This window comes from Rhipicephalus microplus, chromosome X (assembly GCF_043290135.1).
Source record: "Rhipicephalus microplus isolate Deutch F79 chromosome X, USDA_Rmic, whole genome shotgun sequence".
Lineage (NCBI taxonomy): Eukaryota > Metazoa > Arthropoda > Arachnida > Ixodida > Ixodidae > Rhipicephalus > Rhipicephalus microplus.
In genome coordinates this window covers 148487222-148508873 of record NC_134710.1, presented here as the reverse complement: position 1 = coordinate 148508873, position 21652 = coordinate 148487222, and the positions used below count along the sequence as shown (strand labels likewise).

Below are 21652 nucleotides of genomic sequence, written 5' to 3'. Positions count from 1 at the left end.
CAAGTGGATGTTCTACCAAACACCGACGCGTCTGCTTGTGAGCGCTATAAAAAAGTCACAGCATATCCACGGAATGAATGTCCGTGCGTCCGTCCGTCCGTGCGTGCGCCCGTTCTTGCGTCCGTTCATGCACCCGCTTACGCGCCCGTTCATGCACCCGTTCATGCGTCCGTCCATGCGCCCGTCTGTGCGCGCATCCGTGTGTCCTTTCGCCTGTCCGTCTACGTGTATGTCTGTCCGTCCAGGCGTTCGTCCACGCGTCTGTGCGTTCGTCCAGTGAACACTTCAAGTACCGCCATCTCACTTCTTTTTAACATATATTCATCATATACTAGTACCGCCATCCAGCGGATAATTCAAGGACTAAACGAGAGTATGTACCACATTTCTGCTGCCAGGGCTTTGTTTGCCAGAGAGTGTGATAACGACGCCGTGCTACGTTTTTCGTAACATGTGCACATGCGGATATGTACCCGAGGGCAGGTATGTGCCACTGGTATGCGGGTATGGGCCACTGGTTACGTGGCCCATACCCGTGGTGGACGCACAGTGGTGGACGACAGTGGTGGACGCACAAGCCACGCTATAAGCAGTTTCACCCCTAAAATAACCTCCTCTGCTTGCAAATGCAGTGAAAATGTCACACGTTTTATAAAAACGCACCTCATTTTTATATTGATAACAATATGCTTCACAATACAACATGAAATTTTGCTGTAAAAATGCATGATACAAGCTCCCATTGCACATCTCATTATCATAATCACTTCTTGGTTGGGAGCCGTTAACTGACTGCAAAATGCACACAAGCTACTACGCCTGTTTCCTTAAGGCCACGTAGTGGGTGCATAACAAGTTGGAAAGGTTACATGCACTAAATGTTTGAAGTACGAACTAGGAACAGAAGATCGCTATCGCCTTCAACTCCTAAGGCGAAGCTTTAGGGTCCCCTAAATTTTTCTGTTTTGAACGCTAGCGCGACTTCTCCTTTGCACTCTCTCAATGCAGTTGTAGGATACTCGAATTACACAGAATGTCCGACCCTATTTTTGTTTGATTCACTTAAGATGTTCTAATTTTTGTAGGTTATTCGAGGGGCGTAGTGAAAGCTGGATTTACCTCTTATTGACTTTCTCTCTCTCCCTCTTTCTCATACACACACAAAAGCACACACACACACACACACACACACACACACACACACACACACACACACACACTAGAAAGCACGCCGAGAGAGAACAATGACATAAAGCGGATGTGTGAAAAAAAAATCGGCTATTGTAGTGCTCTGTAAAGAGTGCTTTGCCTCTTGATCTAAATTTGTGAGGAGAAGCTAAAGTAAGAATAGGAAACACGGTGGAGGGTTACTGGGGTAGACAATTTGTAAAATTCAGTTGTAAAATAAAATATCCATAAAGCGCGTTTCTACTAGCTCTCGCACTTAGATTTCGAAAATACAGTTCACGGTGTACCCGTAATGTTAATTCACATACCGTGGAATAGCTACTGGTATAAGATCGCATGCCTAAGGGAAAATCACTATGGACATTGTGATAAAAAGTGTGTAAACAGGTGGTGTGTGTGTGTGTGTGTGTGTGTGTGTGTGTGTGTGTGTGTTGTAGCCGACATTTCGATATGTGTAATTGTCTTGGTGGAGTCTTGAAATCTTGAAGAAGACAAGTGTGCTTGTCGAAACATCCACTCTGCCACGCTCCCTGTTGGCGAATTTTTCAGCATTATCTTGCCTTTCCTTTTTCGTCATTTTCAATCGTTCATTCTTTTATGCTCGAGCATTAAGATCAAAAAGAGAACGATGAACGTGGTATGCTCTTATTAGAATCATTGCTCTGCAAAACAAATGAATCGAGCAGACCACCTACATTTGAAACGCATAAACTTGCAACATCTTGTCTAACTTTGCTTCATTCAGTACCAACCAGGGATTACGTCTCTACGATTTTAATCACAAACAATCATCTGTTTTCGACCAGCTATCGCAGAAAAGTGACGTGGTTGTGTTTTTTTGGTGTAAAAAATTTAACTGGGTTAGGATGTAAGATCACAGTGATTGTGGGAAAAAATAATGGCATTGTGAGGCTTACTGCTAATTACTTATTCCTTCTCACTACCATAAGTACAATCTGCTCAGTGGTGTAACTGCAAAAAAGTATCTCATTCACAATTCTTTATGGGTATGTTCATTTTTCGCATTTTTTCTTTACATTGACTGCTATCTGGCTCTGCAACTCTTTAAACTGTTTGATTATATTCATAATAGACATTTTTAGATAAGTAACGCAAACGATGGTCGCCACTCAATTCACTTATGTTTAAAGAGGCCCTAAAACATTTTTTTGAGTTACCATAGAAATAATTCACTAGAAGATCTCATTGCTTCATGAATTCAATGCCGCAAGAATTTTAAAAATCTGTCTAGTACCAGCGGAGTTACAAAGATTTGTCACACGTTGCAATCGCATTCTCTCTTCTCTCGTCCCAACGAAAGCGCTGGAAGCTAAGCAGGGAGCAATAGGAGAACAAAGACGGGACGTGAGCCTGGTGACCTTAAGCACTTTTTTTTCTTCGAATAAACGACTTTTTCAGTGTGATTGCGCGTGCACCCGTGGACAATTGACGGCCTCTCACGGTGATCTCTGTAACGACTGTGCGTGCCATTTTCAAATCAGCCAATGGATGTTAAACGGGCATTATACGAGTGATTTTGGGCGTCTTCCGTCAATTGTCGAGAGAAGAGAAAGCAATTTTCAGCTGACTTTGAAATTTTATTGTGAATTCCAGGCTGCGTGCTGTACCATAACATTCGACTCGCGTGTTTTTGAGAGCCTCTACTGCTAATCGGCAGCGTTTTCTAACCGTGCACAAAAAGTGTTGCAGAGCTCTTTAAACTGGGGTAAGACAATTGGTGCAGCCATGGAAGACGCTGTTGCCATGCCAGTACGTTGTCATAACTCTCAAATATAAACTGCAGCATCCCAGCTTCAACCGTTTTCGCTGATTTACAATAAAAAAATCAGCAAGAAGAAATATTTTAGGCAATACTTTATAATTAAAATAGAATCATATCATTTAAATGTTAATCACCAACGTTTTCGAAGTGTTATGGTGAGTAAATTTAAGTCTAGCAGTAGTAATGTCTGCATGGCCTACAGGTATATCTGCACCATCAAAATTACCAACCCTAAATGTTTTGACTTTCTACTAAAGAGGCTCTAGAACTGTTTGAGGTGTGCGATGAGGATATTGTTAGGGGAGAGCATATTAAGATGTCACATTTCAAAGACGGTGGTAAAGTGCACTAATTAAGTAAACACGATAATATTCTTTCCACGGTTTCATTTCTGCCACTATAACACTTGCCATTAGAGCTAACCATTGGAATTTTTCGCTTAAGATTTCATTGCCGTAAGGGAACTTGAGACAATAATTAAAGGTTTTGATTATCAAAATTTAGAGAAAAACTTTAATGCAGACCTATGCAAGTAACCTATTAGCGAAAACTACAGAAACTGAAGTAAAAACATCAAGGAAGAAAATTGTTTCGGATAATATTACTCTATCGCTCAAATAAAGTAACAAAAAAAACGCCAGGCCTGCGTGGAAGGCGCAGCACAGTCACAGTGAAAGCTAGAAGAGCAGCTGTTCAGAGCCTTTTTTAAACACTGATTGAGTAACTGCTCCAAGCACACATGCTGGGTACCCACTAGGGCATTATTAATAATAATTTCTGTGTAGTAGGCTGTCATTCGCTATGATATCCATCGTGATTCATCTGAAAAGCGTGGTATCCGCCAAACACTTGCAAGGAATTTTGTGCCATTTGTTCATGCAGTGGCTCACGACGATGAGGAATGATGCCTGAAATGAGAATGCGCACAGTTGATAGGTGATCAAGAAGAAGCTTATGTAACAAGTTGGAGCATTGCACGACCCACTCGTTACGCTACTCGCATTGTGTTACGCCTGGTTGTTAAATGCGAATCATTTCTTGGCGAGCTTTGGTGACTTTGATTCTATCTATCTATCTATCTATCTATCTATCTATCTATCTATCTATCTATCTATCTATCTATCTATCTATCTATCTATCTATCTATCTATCTATCTATCTATCTATCTATCTATCTATCTATCTATCTATCTATCTATCTATCTATCTATCTATCTATCTATCTATCTATCTATCTATCTATCTATCTATCTATCTATCTATCTATCTATCTATCTATCTATCTATCTATCTATCTATCTATCTATCTATCTATCTATCTATCTATCTATCTATCTATCTATCTATCTATCTATCTATCTATCTATCTATCTATCTATCTACCCGCTTAAGTTTGGGTGCTCTCGTGGTTACATTCTTAACTTGGCGTAAACCAAAATTAGCATGGGAAGGTAAGATGGTTTGACGAATATGACGCGCTTGTAAAGACATGAATACTGCCACAATCCCGTCGCGTACGTCGTCAAACTCTTCCCGCCAGACAGTGGCACATAACCGTGGCCGGGTATGTTTTACTAGTGCGCGGGTATGTACCTCAGGTGATTTACATTTAGTATCTACGCAGGAACGACGAGAACACACATGAGCACTTTTACCGCGTGAGCGTCAAGCAACGCCCGACATCGGTGGCATCGACCCAAAGAAGGTACAGAATAAATGTCAGGGTTCCAGCTGGAATCAAACCAAAGAGGTCTTCGTGGCAATCAAGCATTGTACCCCAGAGCTACGCCAGGTCTCGGAACTACTTTTCAAATAGACGCTATTCGTCGAGAAAAGTCAATAGTGGTTCCTGTGCTGCCTACCTAATTTTATAAAAATACTTATGCCCTCCTTTGATACAGCCGCCACGTCGGGTTAACGTCAATTGTGCTTAGGTGGCGTGCGCTGAAGCTGATTTATGTAGCAGTGTCCAGGGCCAGCATCCTCGCGAGCATCAGCGCTTCATATCAACTTCTGGTGTTGATAATACGCATGTTCCAGTTGGCATCGTTGCGCAAGTGGAAACAGCTGGTTATATAAACATCTGCAACTTTTCAACATATGTCTATGCATGCAGCATTTGTACACAAACGTAGGATCATTTCATGACGTGTCACTCAATAAAAAAATTCAATATGGTCACCGTCCCTCCACATACTTCGCATAACGTCGATTCCAAGGTACGTGGGATCTGCCAATTTTTTTGTTTTCTAAATTGCTTTAATACTCATGTTAACGGGATTCCTTTCCCGACATTAATTCTGCTTAAGACAAGTTTAGGAACAAGTCCTAAGCACTGGCGTGGCTCAGTGCTTAGGACTTGGCTTGCACGCCCGGTTCAAGCCCAACTGTGTCTATACTAAGTTTTTTTTATTTTATTTCGCGTGTTAGTTGTTACGGACACTGGTGGCGGCGGTGGCGGACGACTACGGCACTATGCGTGACCCGATTGGGATCTCATAACAGTTTTCGTTGTAAAAATGGCCTTATTTTTACTGAGCTTCCGACACTACCATCGCGCTTGAGCGAAATTCACGGAAAATGAAGGCTCGCATTATTATATGCATTGTTTCGAATCTTATAATGTAGAAGCTTCGACTGACTTTGCTCACTGTGATTGCATTTTTATGCCGAGACATACATGCCAATGAAGGTCTTCCATAAAGTTTTTACATGGTCACCAAATGAGGTTAATCGTGCAAATATCATTCACCGGCGTGAGGGTATATTTTATCCGCGAAACGTTTTTGCGGCCCTCGGTATGAATAGAAATGTAAGCACAGCAAGGCAGCCAGTGCTTTATGGTCGCCGGTGAATAATCTGGGGTGAGGGGCGGGAGGAGAGATCGTCAGCGGTGCGGCCTCCAATGAGGTCAGCGAACAAGCACTAACCGCGGTGCGCGCGATCCCCGCGCCGCCGTGGCCCGTGTTCGTCGCCCGTGTCAGCCCCATTGTCAGGGCGGACGGGTGAAAGCAAATCGCAGACCATCGCGTCGTCGTCGTTGCGCAGTCATTGTACGGCGACGACTGGAAATGCGCACGGCGCGAGCGGCGCCATCGTGCTCTCCTTGCTCTCTCCTACGCGTCAAATTATCTTCTTTGCTGCGTGCACGGTGTGATTTACGAGCGCCTAAAGTTTAGAGCGAGTTTGTTCGCGTCCGAAAGGACATAAATAGTGGCGCCCTCCGTTTGCAGAATCGCGCCCTGGGTCGACTCATTTTCGTTTTCAGCGTCCCTGGGAAAGGAAGAAGACAAAGTACTCGGACGGGGGCGTGTTGCATTCAACGCAGCGCCCGTCAACAGGGTAATTGCTGGCATCTCTCCAAAGGGACGCTTCTTGTTTGCCTCGTAACACGATTACGGTCGGGCGGCGACTGGTCACCCGGAGCTGCCGAGCCTGAAGAACGTGTGCGCGGCCGGACATGTGTGAACGTATGCGCTGTTGACTCAATAAGGGCGGCGTCTTCGACTGCTTTAATGCTGTCCGTCAAACAGCGGCGGGTCCCGTTATAATCCTCACAATTGGCCCGCACGCAGGAGGTACTATACACCGCTTTAACGATTCCGCCGTCAGCGACGCAGATGAATTGCGTTATACAGCTTGACACGACCTGTCATTAGGGTGTCTCGTACATGTGCAGTATAATTTGCGAGAGAGGTACGTGTTCGCGAAAGACGTTTTTCGAGACAATGCCAGTTCAGTTGAAGGCCTATTTGATTAAGGCTTATGTCATTCTATGCAGATTGGTGTATAAAGGTACATATTCATCACCTTAATCTTGCAGGACGGAAGAATTAAGTGTTTGCGGTTGACTTAAGGAAAACGTTGGAAACTTGTTTCCTGCTACCCAATTGCATTTTTCCCTGAAACGCCAAAAAATAACTCGTAAAAGAAGGCAAAGTGGACAAGAAAAAAGAATGACCCACTAGTTCAAACAAAAAAGTGTTCTTATGGTGAGCCAGGGCTGGGAAAAATACTTTGAAATTGTATCGCGATAAGATGCCAGATACTCGGGCAAGAAGCATTGGGGATACATCTACAGCATACTCCCAGAATGAATGTACTCGATACGATACTTCCCGATTGTATCATAAGATACTTCGATAAAGTTGTATTTTGCTATTATAGATCTATACAATAATGCAGCGAATGCCCAAGTTGAAAACTATTTACTTGAAAATGTCTTAACTGCGGCCAACTCAAAAATACTTACTAACTTGCAATTTTTTTATTTTCTCTACGAGAGAATTGGTGCCACATAGGAGCATCCCAGATATGTTACATGGGGCAAAAAGCGTCACAGGATATCACTGCTATTCCCACTATCGCAACTTCTAGCCCTGCTTAACTGCTTATTCGTATAACACACACACACACACACACACACACACACACACACACACACACACACACACACACACACACACACACACACACACACACACACACACACACACGCACGCACGCACGCACGCACGCACGCACACACACACACACACACACACACGCACACACACACACACACGCGCACGCACACACACACACACACACACACACGCACAGTGAATAAATTCAAGGGATATTACGCAAGTGCAACCAAATATTCATAAAATAAATAAATAAACAGGCGTTTTACTACGACTAAATGAAGCCAATGTTCTCTGTTTTACACTCATCTGGCACTCGTTGTAGTATTTTTATACGGCTCTCTGTTGATTGATTAAGCTTTATTACTATACAACATTTTTAACATTCAATTTAGGGACAAGTGCACTGTGTGACATCGTAGACCGCTTTTAAAACAGACCGAAATAATTGTTTTTTGTTGTTGTCTTAATTTCACACGTGCTGCAATGTATTTTTTCTTTTCAAGAAAGAACGTGAAACGATAAATAAAACCACGCGCCTGTGCTATCAGACTGCAGCGCTTTTAAACAGGCTTCGAGCGGAACCACCGGCGCACGGACCATCAGCCTGTCGACTCTTAGCGGTGAGGGTGTTCCTGTTCCAGGTGTGGCGGTCAGAAATGTCGACGCTCTGAGTAGCCGAAGCTTAAGCCATGGCTGCTCATTTCACTACTGTCCATGTGTCGGTTGTTTCGCTCGAAGCACTCCTGAGAGTGCTGCTGCACAATGGCCTACGAGCGTAGTAACGAGGTAATTTCTCCGGCTTGCTTTGAACGCTGAAACATCACTACTTAGCATGTACTTTTTCCACAAAAAAAATCACATAAGTTGTTTTGTAATGCTCTCTCCAGCGTAAATGCACTTGACTTCAAAGTGAACAACAGAAATGTTACATCATTTATCTTAACTAAGAAATTGAGCGCAATATACAAATGCCCTAATAAGAACCACATGGCGGTAAACCCCATTGTTAGTTTTATTCAGTTGAGGTTAAGACGTTCTTCGTCAATGTTTGTTTTCAGTTGCATGTCACCCTTTACAAACACTACGTAGGCGACACCCCTAAAAGCTGTGAAAATAGAGTACTCTCGCTCGCTGGATTCCGTGCCGACCGGTTGTGCCCTCGCGATCTCCGACGACAACGCAGCTCTGGCCGACTGAGTTGGTCCTACGCCAACTCCTGCCGCCGGTCCCCTACGGCGATGTCAGCGCAGCTCTGGCGGACTGGATTAGCCCTACGCCTTCTCCTGTCACCGACAAGAGCTCTCGCAAGTGGTGCCCTGTCCTCGGACTCCTGTGACCGTGTTTCCATCTTTCCTATCTCCCTTATGTCGTCGCTCGCTGTCCTTGCGCATCTTCCTCCCTCCCCCTCTCCCTCCCTCCCTCCCTCCCTCCCTCCCTCCCTCCCTCCCTCTCTCTCTCTACCTTTGATACTATCCTTTTAATTCCTCCTCACTCCTATCCCTTGTGAGCTACTGTTGAGGTGTCACACGCTGATGCAGACAGTTAAGGGGCTCACTTTTCTCTTCTTTTCCCTCTTATAACCACAATCTGAAAATAGATTATGATGTATCGTGAACTTAGGTTCCGAGGTCAGGCAATATAAAAGTAAGTTGCCACGAAAAATAGCACTAAAAAGTTCGTGAGGACGCTCATGAGAAAACCGGAGTTCTGTGTATATTAAGTACCTCCAGTTTCTTTCCTAACGACTTTAATATTTGTTGTTATAATTTCCATTATTATAATGGAACACAATTTTGCTGTGTCTTTATATCGTACGCGAAAAGTTTGCTGCTCTCAGCGCTAAGCATGCTCACTTTATTTTACCTTTGACCACAACATCGCCTGAACACTAAACTCACGTGAAATGTAAACACGTAAGTAGTAGCAAAGACGCAGACAATAAAATATAAATAAATAATAGATGGAATAAAGGAGGATGTTACAAAAGATATGTTACAGTTAATAAATCAGAAACAAACTATACAGCGGCGTAGGTAATGTGTGGGAGGCAAACGGAGCGCAGCAAAGAGAGAAATTGTGCCTACAATAAGTTATTTTAAAAATATTTTCTGCATAACTTAGTACGAACAGCAAAGACACACTACGCTGAAGTTTCATCTATTTGGTGAATTCTTGACCTATTGCAGCTAGCGCCGATACAGGTGGTAAGACAGTTGTTAGAATCTGACTTCGTAGTCTAAGTCAATAACATTGTGCGTAATTAGTGCTTACATCCACCAGATTTGTCAGACACCTGTGTGAAAGAAGCGAAACGCAAAGCAACCCCATCTCTGCCTTCTTGAGACTTTGTAACAAAATCTCACCAGGACAAACTTCTATAACGACAGTGTAGCCGCATCTGAATTTAACTGAAAGATGCCGCAAGCATTGGAATACGCAGGAGGGTACCGTGGCTACAAAGAAGGCTCATGGCACCGACAGAGCTAAGAAGAAAGAAACTTAGAAACAAAAAGTTGGTGGCACGTGGACGTTCGTACACTTGTTTTTGTCGAAATGAATAGAGTGCATCCACGTGACTTTGGTCCACCAATACATACGCGTATAAAACTAATCGCATATGCTCACTTAAGCACTCTGGCACAAAAATAAAGGAATGCCGCTGTCACTAGATTTCTTGAGGTTGCTTAGAGTCTGCAGTATCAACTGGAGAAGCATATTCCAGCAGACGTTTAGTGTTTCGCATGATGGCGTTTATAAGAGTATCTTGTACCTTAAAATATTCGATACAATATTGAATGTATCAGAAATACAGTTACAAATAGTCTCTTTGTGAGACATATTGTGATACAGATAAAAGATACCCAAAGAATATCTAAGATAGTATCTAAGATACCTGCATCTTTGATACTGCCCAACCCAGGTGAGCACAAGAAAGCAACAGTTGTGTCAACAACTTTAAGCAGCAATCTTAAGGTCGTCATAAAAAAACTGCGCAGTCATGAAATCTTTAGAAGCGACCTGAGGTAGTGCATCCGTCTGATATACTTGTTTTCGCTGCTACGTTCAACACTTCTATCTTCATGAAAGATTAATTCGGCTGGAATTTCTGACTCTCGATGACGGGAAGGACTGACCACACATGCCGTGGTGGCAAGAAAAGCTGTTTATACGTGCTCATAAAATCGGAGTTCACTGATTTGAGCAACCGTGTGTAGCCCTCCTGTGTATCATCTTACGTGCACTCCGTGTTCACTTTCTCTCTTTCTATGTTGCCCATTTCCCACACCCCTCATTGCAGGTTATAAAATCGAGCGCTCAGCTTGATTTTTTTGCTGCATAATTTTTTGTATGTCTGTCAGTTGGTCTGAAGGAAAATTGACAATAAATGACCTTATTTGCAAATAAGCAATTTTATATATTCGCATATACTGTTTTTGCTAGAAATGGTTTGGACAAAGTTCTTGGGAAACTTGTTTCGCACATATTTTGACATTGTGCGCGAGCAATATTGTTTGGTGATTGGGCTGCACTTACTGAGAGGGTGCAAATGATAACGTCGACGACGGCTGAACAAGCAGTAGGAATTATTGACTTAAAGATGGTGTAGTAGCAGTGACAATTATCATATTACTATTATACATTCCTAATTGGTTAAATATACACAACGTCCGGTGTTCCGCTATGCACGCCTATAGTCAGTCGATTTTATGCCCTGAGAAAATTCTCCGCGGCGTGAGCGTTCAACCGTTCCCGCATGACGCTTGTGCCGGGAAGCAGGCGTTGAGGTGAAATTGGCCGAGCCTGACGAACGTATCGCGCGGGTCGCGCTCAGTGCAGTCGGCACCCCGGGCGGCGCGCAGCTTGAGAGGTGCTTGCGCATTGTTCTGAGTTCCAGGCCTTCCCTGCCGGGAGTGCCTTCTCAGGCCGGCGCTAAAACTCGGCCCCTTGCCCAAGCCCGCACTAGTGGGCTGCTGCTGGAGTCGAATTTATGATTGTGATTCCCCGCATGGCCTTTGCCTTTCTCGTCACGTATCACCATGCGCGCTGGTACGCAACGCTGAGAAACGAGCAGCCTTGGCGCGCAGCCCACGCTGTCGTATATCCAGACGTGGTAACGAGCCTTTCCCGCGCATAACAGATATTCACTTTTTTCCAACTCGCTCTGCCCGCGCGCGTCGACAGCTTTTCCAGACGCTGATTGCAGTCGAGGAGGGGAGTTGCGACGCGGCTTGGTTTCTGCCAGGTCGTTTCTTCAACTTTGTAGTTCAGCCACGCCGTGGAAGTTCACCGCGTTCGAGAATAAGCAACTGCCAGTGAATAGTTCCACGCGGGAGAGCGCGGGCGAGAGATAAAAAGCGGAGAACGTGCCCCTTCCCAAAAGTGTGCTGTAGGTTCTCATTTACATCTCTCAGTCGGCGCGAATTTGTTGCCTGCAACGTGCGCCGCCTGCCAGGGACAAACATGCTCAACTCCCCTCTCTCCTCGTGTGCCCTTACCTCAAGAAATAAAAGGCAAGCGATGGAAGCAAAAATGAAAGCCGGCTGTTGCTGGCAGCATGCACTAAGGAAGGTAGCAAGCGACGTTCGTCGTGTGGTAAAAAATGAAAAGATGCACGAGGAAAGAGGCTGTTAGGCATAATAAAGGAACCAGGGCGAGAATAGGCTGACGGCAGGACGTGGGTGCCGTAATAAGCGAAACCTATATTTTCCGCTGCAACGCGACACCTCTGGCCGCCTGTCGCGTCGTTTTGGTGCTGCCTGCAGTCGCCCAAAGCGCTAAGCAGTCGGCTTTCCCGACTGTGCTCACCGCTCGCAGGGCGAACACTGCAGCGTCGTTGCTGTGCCGTTCGCCGGCCCTGCAAGGCGCACCGTTGTGCGCTGCTCAATTCGGTCGCAGCTAGGAAAGCGGGCAGGCTTCCGCGTCACGTCCTGCTGGAAGGCCTTCGCTGATGGCGGAGGAAGCCGGATGGATGTCGTGTTGAGCTCTCTTCGGCTGACGTCTTAAGTGCCCGGCTACGAATATTGCTTTGAAAGCAGTTCTCACGGGCGCCCAACTTTACTTTGTTCTTGGTGCTTTCAGCCCGAGATCCGAGCTGAGAGCCCTGACGGGACAGAAGTAGCCAGAAAAGGTGGAGAGAAAACAATGGTCGCTCACGAGACGAGGAATAACCAGGAAAAAAATCAGCCTTGTCTAAATATCCCTGTTGTGTGCCAGTTGTGTGTTCTCTCATTCACCGTTTTGCGGGGCGCGCATTGTGTCCACCATCGATATATCGATCTGTTGCGTAATCAAAGAAGGGCTGGTAATTCTGTATCCCGCCAGTGAACAGTAAAGGATTCTCTTGGGCACAGAAATGGCCTCTGTGGTGAGGAAGGCATTTCAAGCGCGATTCTGTGCTTCGGAATTCCGTTGCCGTTCGGGGGCACAAACTTCTTTCTTGACCACCGACAATCTGTACGCTAAAAAATTACGGGTGTGATTGTTTTATCAACCTTCCCATTGTATTCCGAGTATAATTCTTGCTGATTTCGCATCATCGCACATGATCAGGATATTCGAAAGGAAATGATATAGCGTATCATTGCATAAATTTTCCAGATAGGCGTATTAAACAACTGCCTTTTTAGGAGGTACGGGGCTTAAGCGGTGTCTAGGCCTTTTACCTTGTAACATTATATACTACGTGTCACCGCACGTAGGACGATGCGTTTAGATAAAAAAACATTCATACGAATTGTATAAATGATTCGTCAGTACTAATACCTCACGCCGGCTAAGTAGGGATTCGCAAAATCAAGCGATTTTCTTGTGTGAAATTGCCGCTTTTTACTGGAACGCGATGCCACTTTGATTTTCGCGGCCATGTTTCTGATCTCCCCGATGTTTTTTTTTTTAACAACATTCAGTGAAGCCCGTCCGCGCGGTCATCCGAGGCAAGCAGGACTTCCTGTCAGCCGAGTTCCGCGCCGAGGTGGAGTGCGAGGCCGAAGGATCGCTGCCACCGGCGCTCATCTCGTGGTGGCTAGACGGCGTGCGCCTGAACACGTCGCTGGCCCAAACTCGCCTGTCGGCCGGCGGCAACGTCACTACTTCGCTGCTTGGCTTCGTGCCGAGGGCGAGGGACAATGGACGCCAGCTCAGGTGCGTCGCCACCAACCCCAAAATGCCCGGACATGATCAAGTGGCCGACAACTGGGTGCTACAGGTGCACTGTGAGTAGCATTTCACTGTTAACTTTTCCTGATTCAACTCGCAAGAGTCGTCATATTCAGTGTATGATATTATCGCATAAAATGAACGCTATCGCTACCTAGCAAAGCTGCTTTCTGCGTAAGGTTACACACGGTGAAGCTACCACTCAAAAGCTGTATGATCTTAAGACCTTCCACTCGGGTATGATACAAACACTGATTTTTCGGCGTTTCGCAAGGTCGCCCATTTAGAAAATAACGAATGTGGTTACTAACACTAGTTAGATTATAAAAGACAAATGTTTTGGAAGTTCCGTGTGGTTTATTGCCGTCTTACTCCAATATCAAATGCTCACTCCATATACTTCAAATCCGTCACTGCTAGGTGGGACGCCTTGCACGATATTTCATATATATAGCGAATGGAACTGACGATAGGTAAACTACCTCCAGACAGTGAGCAACTATGTCAAATCAGCAAGGTAAAACTGTGACATAATACTATTTACTAGTTGCTTTTAAAGTGCTGAGATCTTCTAAGCGTGTTCGTATCTGTAATTTTGACAGTGCCTTCGTGTGCAAGACTACCTACAATGTAGCTCTAAAAGCTATATAAAAATTGAAGTCAGAAAACCCATGCTTGAGCAACATATTTTGCAGCATTTTCAGCCTTTTATTATTAAAGAAAGAAAAACAACAATTTTTGTCCTTGCTGGGGTCAAGGATGCCGCGAGACTGGCCATACCGGAGCGTCCCTTTTCACAGGCGATGGCCAAACATTGAGCCTTGGTGGCGTCTTCTCCCAGTTGGACTGGCCAGAGTTGGTCATCTGGGCATTTGTCATCTGGTCATTTAGCCACCCACTGCTCTGGCGTGATTATCCTAAATGTAGGACTGGTGCTGTATTTTATGATTTGTATCGCTGCAGGACATGCCCAAAGCCGCCCTGCAAGCTTTGTATTGTGATGTGTAAATACCTGGGTATACGCAACTATACAGCGTGGGTGTGGGGAATCTTCGTGCTTCTAGCAATCGACATCTGTGTCGATTTCGAGTATGCTTTCGAGTATTCGGTTCGCTTGCGGTGTCTTAAAGAGGGCTCATGGCGAAACTTACCGGTGCTTCTGGCGCAAATAACACAATTCAGTCTGTTCACACGAAACTTATGAAGGAATGAATATTGTTCACAGGGCAAATCGTGGTGTTTTCCTGCCTGATTAACATTTGTTCATTCATTTGCGAACACTTCTTGCAAAATGAATGCTTCAAGGCTAGCAGAAGGAAGGACACGGAGAACCATTACTGGAGATCATGTCGCATTTGATTGAGTAGAAAGAATAAAATTTAAGTCCCGAACCACGGTGAGGTTGCGACATGTTTGTGAGTGATATAGTACACACATTCCTTATATTTCTCTCTTTCTCCTCTTACTATATTCCCCGATTCCACTCCTGATGTGTGGGGTGAGAAACAAGGCAGAGTCAAAATATTCTCACGGATTTTCCTCCTCCTCTTCAGTGAGAATCTGTTTAGAACTGAACTCTATCGCTGATACAGCTGAAGAGATGGTTTTGGGAAATTCAACTGAAAGGCTAACCTAAATTTTTGTTCAGCAAAAATTTCAGCGTAATGCTACATCTAGCCTCACGCAGAACATTAAGAGAACATGAATGTTTAGGCAACAATAAAGAAATCACAACTAATTGAACTGCCTCCGGAACATTGTCATGTCGAAGAGAAGGAATGTTCACCTGATTCAGAAATTCACCGGTGAAGGCTAACCAGCGCTACCTTTCACGGGACTAGTGAAAATGTCCATTGCAACAAAAAAAAGAAAAAAAAGCAGAAAAACTAATGAAGACGAAATAAAAACCAAAAAGAAAGAATCGAAAGAGGAATGCCCTGCACAGAACGAATTATGCGCATACTCAGGATGTAGAACAACATCTGATTTACGAGTACACATTGAACAGAAAATATGCGTAAAAAAATCTCGCGCAATAACTATAGAAAAATATAGATGGTGCCACATGCACGCACCTAGAGCTGCGTTTACCATAAAACAAAAGTTTGTTCATTGTTGCACTTGGTGCGGGTTTGCTAATTAGCCAATGAGAGAAGGACGACACACAGGTGTGAGACACGTGCAAATAAGAAATTGCGCAAGTGGAGTATAGGAGAGTTTTACTCTAACAGTGTGTCCTGTCTTTACAACAGTAAGACAACAATAAATATTCTCTGTAGTGTGTTGTGTCTCTCATGTGAGCAAATCTGAAGAGTGTTGTCAAGCTAACATGGTTTCATATTACACTGTCTACAACGTTTCCGAATAATGTAAAAGCGAAATAACGAAATACCTATTATGAGCGTTCTTCATAAACTCTAAGTCGCCGCGACGCAGTGGTCTAGTGGCAAAGGTACTCGGCTGCTGACCCGCAGGTCGCGGGATCGAATCCCGGCTGCGGCGGTTGCATTTCCAATGAAGGCGGAAATGTTGTAGGCCCGTGTGCTCAGATTTGTGTGAACGTTAAAGAACCCAGGTGGTTGAAATTTCCGGAGCCCTCCACTGCGGCGTCTCTCATAATGATGTGGTGGTTTTTGGACGTTAAACCCCACATATCTATCATAAACTTGAAGTCGCTATGATTGCTTATAACAACGGCATACGTGAACTTTTCATCTCGCAGCAACAGCATTATTGCTAGTTTTTGCGAGTGAACAGTGCACACACCGCGCCAGGGAATGACGTGGAATGCAGCTCCCAAATAACGATAAAAATATTCTACATTGATGTCAGTGCTACAACTAGATTTAAGCGAACCGTAATGTGGACCTATTTCGCATTCCCTATGCAAGCTCAGAATACTTCAGTAAAAAACCGCATTGTTCAAAGGCTTTGCGCCACAAATTTGACAACTAATGCAGCCGATGCATGCAAACTTCTCGGATGAAAACGGCATGATGCTCTGGCGAATGGCAGACAATTCTAGTAATGCCTTCTCAGTGGATATCGAGCTGCTGAATTATGCAGGGTTTTTGATGCAAGTCGTTCGCTGAGGGGAACAAAAACTAGGATACGTCTGCTGAAGAGGAGTCTATGAGCGCAGTTAGGTTTATACTTAATTCATACCACAGAAAAAGAAAGCTTTGCCCGAAATAGCAAGGCAACTTAACCTTATGACCGTGGAGCTGAAAAAGTAAGTAGTCTCTTACAATTATTTAGAAGCCCATGGCTCTGTCCGCTCATAAGTGAAAAAAGGGGGTGAGGGAGTGGTTAAAATTTACACTTGCAGCCATTTTTCATTACGCCTCTTGTTAAGTTTCTAAACCGAGAACAGGCTTGACCTTTCTGCTGAAAGGGAGCTGCTAAGAATATTTTATATTATTCAAAATAAGTAACCTCTGTGCGTGTGCTACGTGTACAGTAATGCAGAGAGAAGTAGCAAAATACTGGTTAATAATGGTGAACTAAAAATAGAAAAAGCGTTCCAATAATAATAATAATAATAATAATAATAATAATAATAATAATAATAATAATAATAATAATAATAATAATAATAATAATAATAATAATAATAATAATAATAATAATAATAATAATATAATAATAATAATAATAATAATAATAATAATAATAATAATAATAATAATAATAATAATAATAATAATAATAATAATAATAATAATAATAACAGTTATTTAACTTGGCCCGAAACAACTAAAACGTCTTAGTGCAGGCGCATGCAAAATAAAACAATAAAAATAAACAATATAGTACAGTAAGTCTTCACAAAAATAAGTAAAATGAATAGAGTGAAAAGGCACAGACAAAAAGAAATGAGCAAAAGAAGAGAACAATGAAAAGACAACAGAATCAAGTAATGAACGTGAAAAATAAAAGGGAATATACAAAACTATGTAGAATCCTTCCTGGTTGTGTTGGCACGAAATTCAGAGGTATTTGTCATGGCACAAGATTTACATAAATTGATGTATTATGCAGATAGCTGTTGAGGATATTCACAACGGCCTAGTTAACATCAAAGTTTGCAAGTTCAACAAAAAACAGTGAGTGGCTGACTACGTCAAAAGCCTTGCTGAGGTCACAGTAGACTACGTCAACCTGTCCTTTCCCAAGAATAGGTGCGAAGATTTACGTAATGAAACTAGGAAGATTTGTGGTAGTTTAGTGGCCAGGAAGAAACCCGCTTTGTTTAGGAATAAATTAATTATTCAGGCTAACATAGAACACGTTGTGAAGAGCCACTTCGAAGATTTTTGATGTCGCACACAGTAGAGAAATTGTGTGATAGTAAAAAAAAAACATCTGTTTTGGAGTCTGATTTAGGACTGAAAGAGCACGGGCAGTTTTTCACATGCTTGGAAATTCTAAAGTGTTCAGGCAGTTAATTAAATATGGTGGTCAGCTCTTGGGCGAATATACTGCCATAAACATTTATTACGGCGGAAAAAAAGACGTTTTGGCCACATATTAAGGATGGTTTAAAGAGCCTATTGCGTGAGCACATGAGCTTTCCCTCCAAAAATAGACCACTAGATGTGCTGTCTTGGGCTATGCTTCAGGGTTACGGTGAAGACCTATGGAATTATTTACGTTGTTTAAATGTATATTGCAGTACAAACTTACGCATGCTGCTTAATACAAGCTCCGTGAACTAATCAACTTGTTCACCAACATGGCTTGTCAGTGACCTGTGAATAATCAATGGCTAACAAGGATTGACACAAGCCCGTGTAGCCACCTCCCTTCAAAACAAATCTTTGAAATTGGTTAAATATACCGCTGTAGCTCGCTGTTTCAGCACAAACAGATAATCTTACGAAGTGGTGGGTCGTATTCGCCAGGACGAGCAAGAAAGATGTTGAAGCGTGAAACTTAAGCGGGTTGATTGTTTGACAGACAGACAATTGTATCTGCAATTGACGACTGTGTTATGTCGCAGTAAAGAGTTCAACGCCAGAAAATCCAAGAGCAGGCAGCACTTTTTATCAATGAAGTGATTACAAAGAGAAAAGGTAAGTGAGGGTGCTGGTGCACGTGATCTTTATGGTTCAGTGAACCTATAAGTTCAGGGGAGGACCAAAGGGAGTATTTGCGTTGTTTAGGTGTATATTGTAGTATAATCTCACTCACGCATGATTAATGGATATTTAAGTTGTTTAAGTGCATATTGCAGTATAAACTTACTCACGCATGCTTATTACAAGCTTCATTAACTGATCAACTTGTTCATCAACTTGGTATGTCTGTGACTAGGGACCAATCAATGGCTAACAAGTATTGACAGAAGCCTGTGTAGCCACCTCTCTTCAAAGCAAATCTTCGAGATTGGTTAAAGTTACCGCTGCAGCTCGCTGTTTCAGCACACACAGATGATCTTACGTTAAGTGGTGGGTCGAAATTGTCAGGACGAACAAGAAAGATGTCGAAGCGTGAAACTTGATCTGGTTGGTTATTTCACAAAAAAAGGTCTAAGACATTGCCTCTGCAAATGGTGACTGTGTCATGTTGCATTGCAATAGGGAATGAAACAACAATGAATTCAAGAGGCTGCACTTTTTCCCAATGAAGTGATTACAGTGAGGAAAGGTAAGCATGCTCCAATCCATTCCAGGCACATTGAAGTCACGGAGAATCATATTTATGTGCCCGCTATGAGACGAAATCACATGTTCAATGAAATACATGACTTCACGAAAGAAGACATGAGTGGTAAATAGAAGCACGCAATCAACAATTTTTCTCGGCGCTCCAGGCTTATTTCTAACCATGTCAATTCTTCGGAAGATTCCAGGTCTTTCTGTGTGACAGATCTCTGTGAGCTGTTGATGCAACCAGCATGCCCCCGCCTTTCTATTTGGTTGCATGAAAATTTCGGTCGCTGAGGAAGGTGGTGAAGTTCGGGGGGAAAAGTCAGATGATGGAATTTCAAGGCCCAGCTAGTTTTACAACAACAACAACAACAACAACAACAACAACAACAACAACAACAACAACAACAACAACAACAACAACAACAACAACAACAACAACAACAACAACAACAACAACAACAACAACAACAACAACAACAACAACAACGACAACAACAACAACAACAACAACAACAACATAATAATAATAATAATAATACTAATAATAACAATAATAATAATAATAATAATAATAACAAATGATCAGTTTGCGAACACAATTTCACCTTATGAGTTGTACAAGTGTGTCAACATATTGTTTGTAAAAATAATTGTAATCTAGACTTTTTAATGTAGCTTGACTGTATACGTGAATCACCATATGATTTCCTCACATTATACATTATCGTGCCCAATGGTTATGCATCTGGTGTTCACAAGGCGACCAGAATTAAGCTTCATGTGTTTGAAGTGAAGGATCCCTCTGCAAATATAGTGTGCGGGCAAGGAGACACAAATTTAATTGAAATGGCGCTTATTAGAGGTGAGCCACTGAACAAACTACAAGACAATATTGAACGTTTTACGATCTGAAGTTAGCCGGTAGGTTTGTAATGAGAAGTTTAATTGATTGTTTGATATGCAGGGTTTAACATCCCAAAACCACCATATGATTACGAGAGCCGTCGTGGTGGAGGACTTCGGAAATTTCGACCACCTGGGGCTCTGTAACGGGCACCAAAATATGAGCACACGGTCCTACAGCATTTTCGCCTCCATCGAAAATGCAGCCACCACAGCCGCGATCCAATCCCGCGACCTGCGTGTCAGCAGCCGAGTACCTTAGCCACGAGACCACCGCGGCGGGGCTAACAAAAAGTTCAAATATGGTTGTTTTCTTATACTGTTTCGTATAGAAGAATGCTTCGGGTGTGTGCCTGCTCCCTAATAACCTGCTGCAAAATTGAATCATGGTTAGTAAGACTGCGCTCAACAGCTGCCAGGATTGGCGTAACGAATCTCTCGGATGTGATGCACAGTTAAGGAATAATATCGCCAGCCGATAGTAAAAGGGCAAAGGAGGAAGAAGGAGAAAAACGGAAGGACAAAGATGTCAGTAAAAGGGCAAACGCTACCATTTTTCGCCAATGTCTTCAATACATGGTCAGAATAGATTCCACACGCAACGGCAGTGGCACATCAGAGGGAAACTTTGGACCATTCCGCACTCTCAAGCACGCGTAATCATTCAAGCTGCTCCTAAACTTTGCAGCCGAATATCTCGGAGCACGGGCGTACTAGCACCATTACTTCAAGGAGAACTGTGTAGAAATACGACTGCGTCGAACGTCCCAGAACAAACACACTCGTTTATTGCAGTCACTAAAAAGTTCAGTATTATTTCTTAGTTCAGTATTAATTTTATGACCACGGCTTGGGGACATTTACACCTAGCGTCAAGTTGCGTCGGTGACAGTGGTGGCCAGCCGTAACTCAATGAGAAATAGGCAAAAAAGTTCTATCTCAGAAAAAGACTGGTTATCCAAAACGACTCCCGGTTCTGTACAGCAGAGACTAATTTGGATATTCTGGAAACGTCAGTGTCGCACTACAAACCGCGTGGCTTCTTTGAGTTTTTAATATTTAACAATGAGGCCCTATGAGTTCCTAATGGCGGTATTCTATTGCCCTGGCAACTTCAACCTCCATTCGGACTTTATCGATGTGAAGATTCGCTTCTTAATCGGCTTTAGTTGGGGGGTTGCCCTCACAAAAGCATATACAACCCTCATTGGAGTGACCGACAGTGCAAGGTCTGCGGCACCGAAGAAGACATCGACCATCTGCTATGCGTTGCCATCAACTTGTCTCTGAGAGACATAAACTTTCTGCCATGTTTCGACAATGGGATGATCGGCCACTCCCTGTGCAGATGCTGCTGGAGCATCGCCTTTGTCTTGCGTCGGCTCACGAGGCAGTCAAAGCCCTTTAGTGCTTTCTGGGGACTAACGGGCCAACGCCTTTGACATTTGCATAGTACTACCGCTGCATATGTGTTAGCCCATTTACTGACATTTTTTGCCTTCTGTCTTGTTTTTTTACAGCAAAAGATGTTATGAGATCACTTTTCGGGTCACGCGCAG

At 43.4% G+C, this 21652-nt stretch overlaps 1 protein-coding gene across 1 annotated transcript in view; it reads left to right on the top strand.

Annotated features, from left to right (window-relative positions):
* The window catches only part of LOC119176883 (synaptogenesis protein syg-2), a 150607-nt gene that overhangs the window by 24962 nt on the left and 103993 nt on the right, over positions 1 to 21652 (top strand). Inside the window, exon 4 of the mRNA XM_075876457.1 lies at positions 13287 to 13592. Within this exon, the coding sequence (XP_075732572.1) occupies positions 13287 to 13592 (306 nt within the window). The remainder of the gene's footprint in view (positions 1 to 13286; positions 13593 to 21652) is intronic.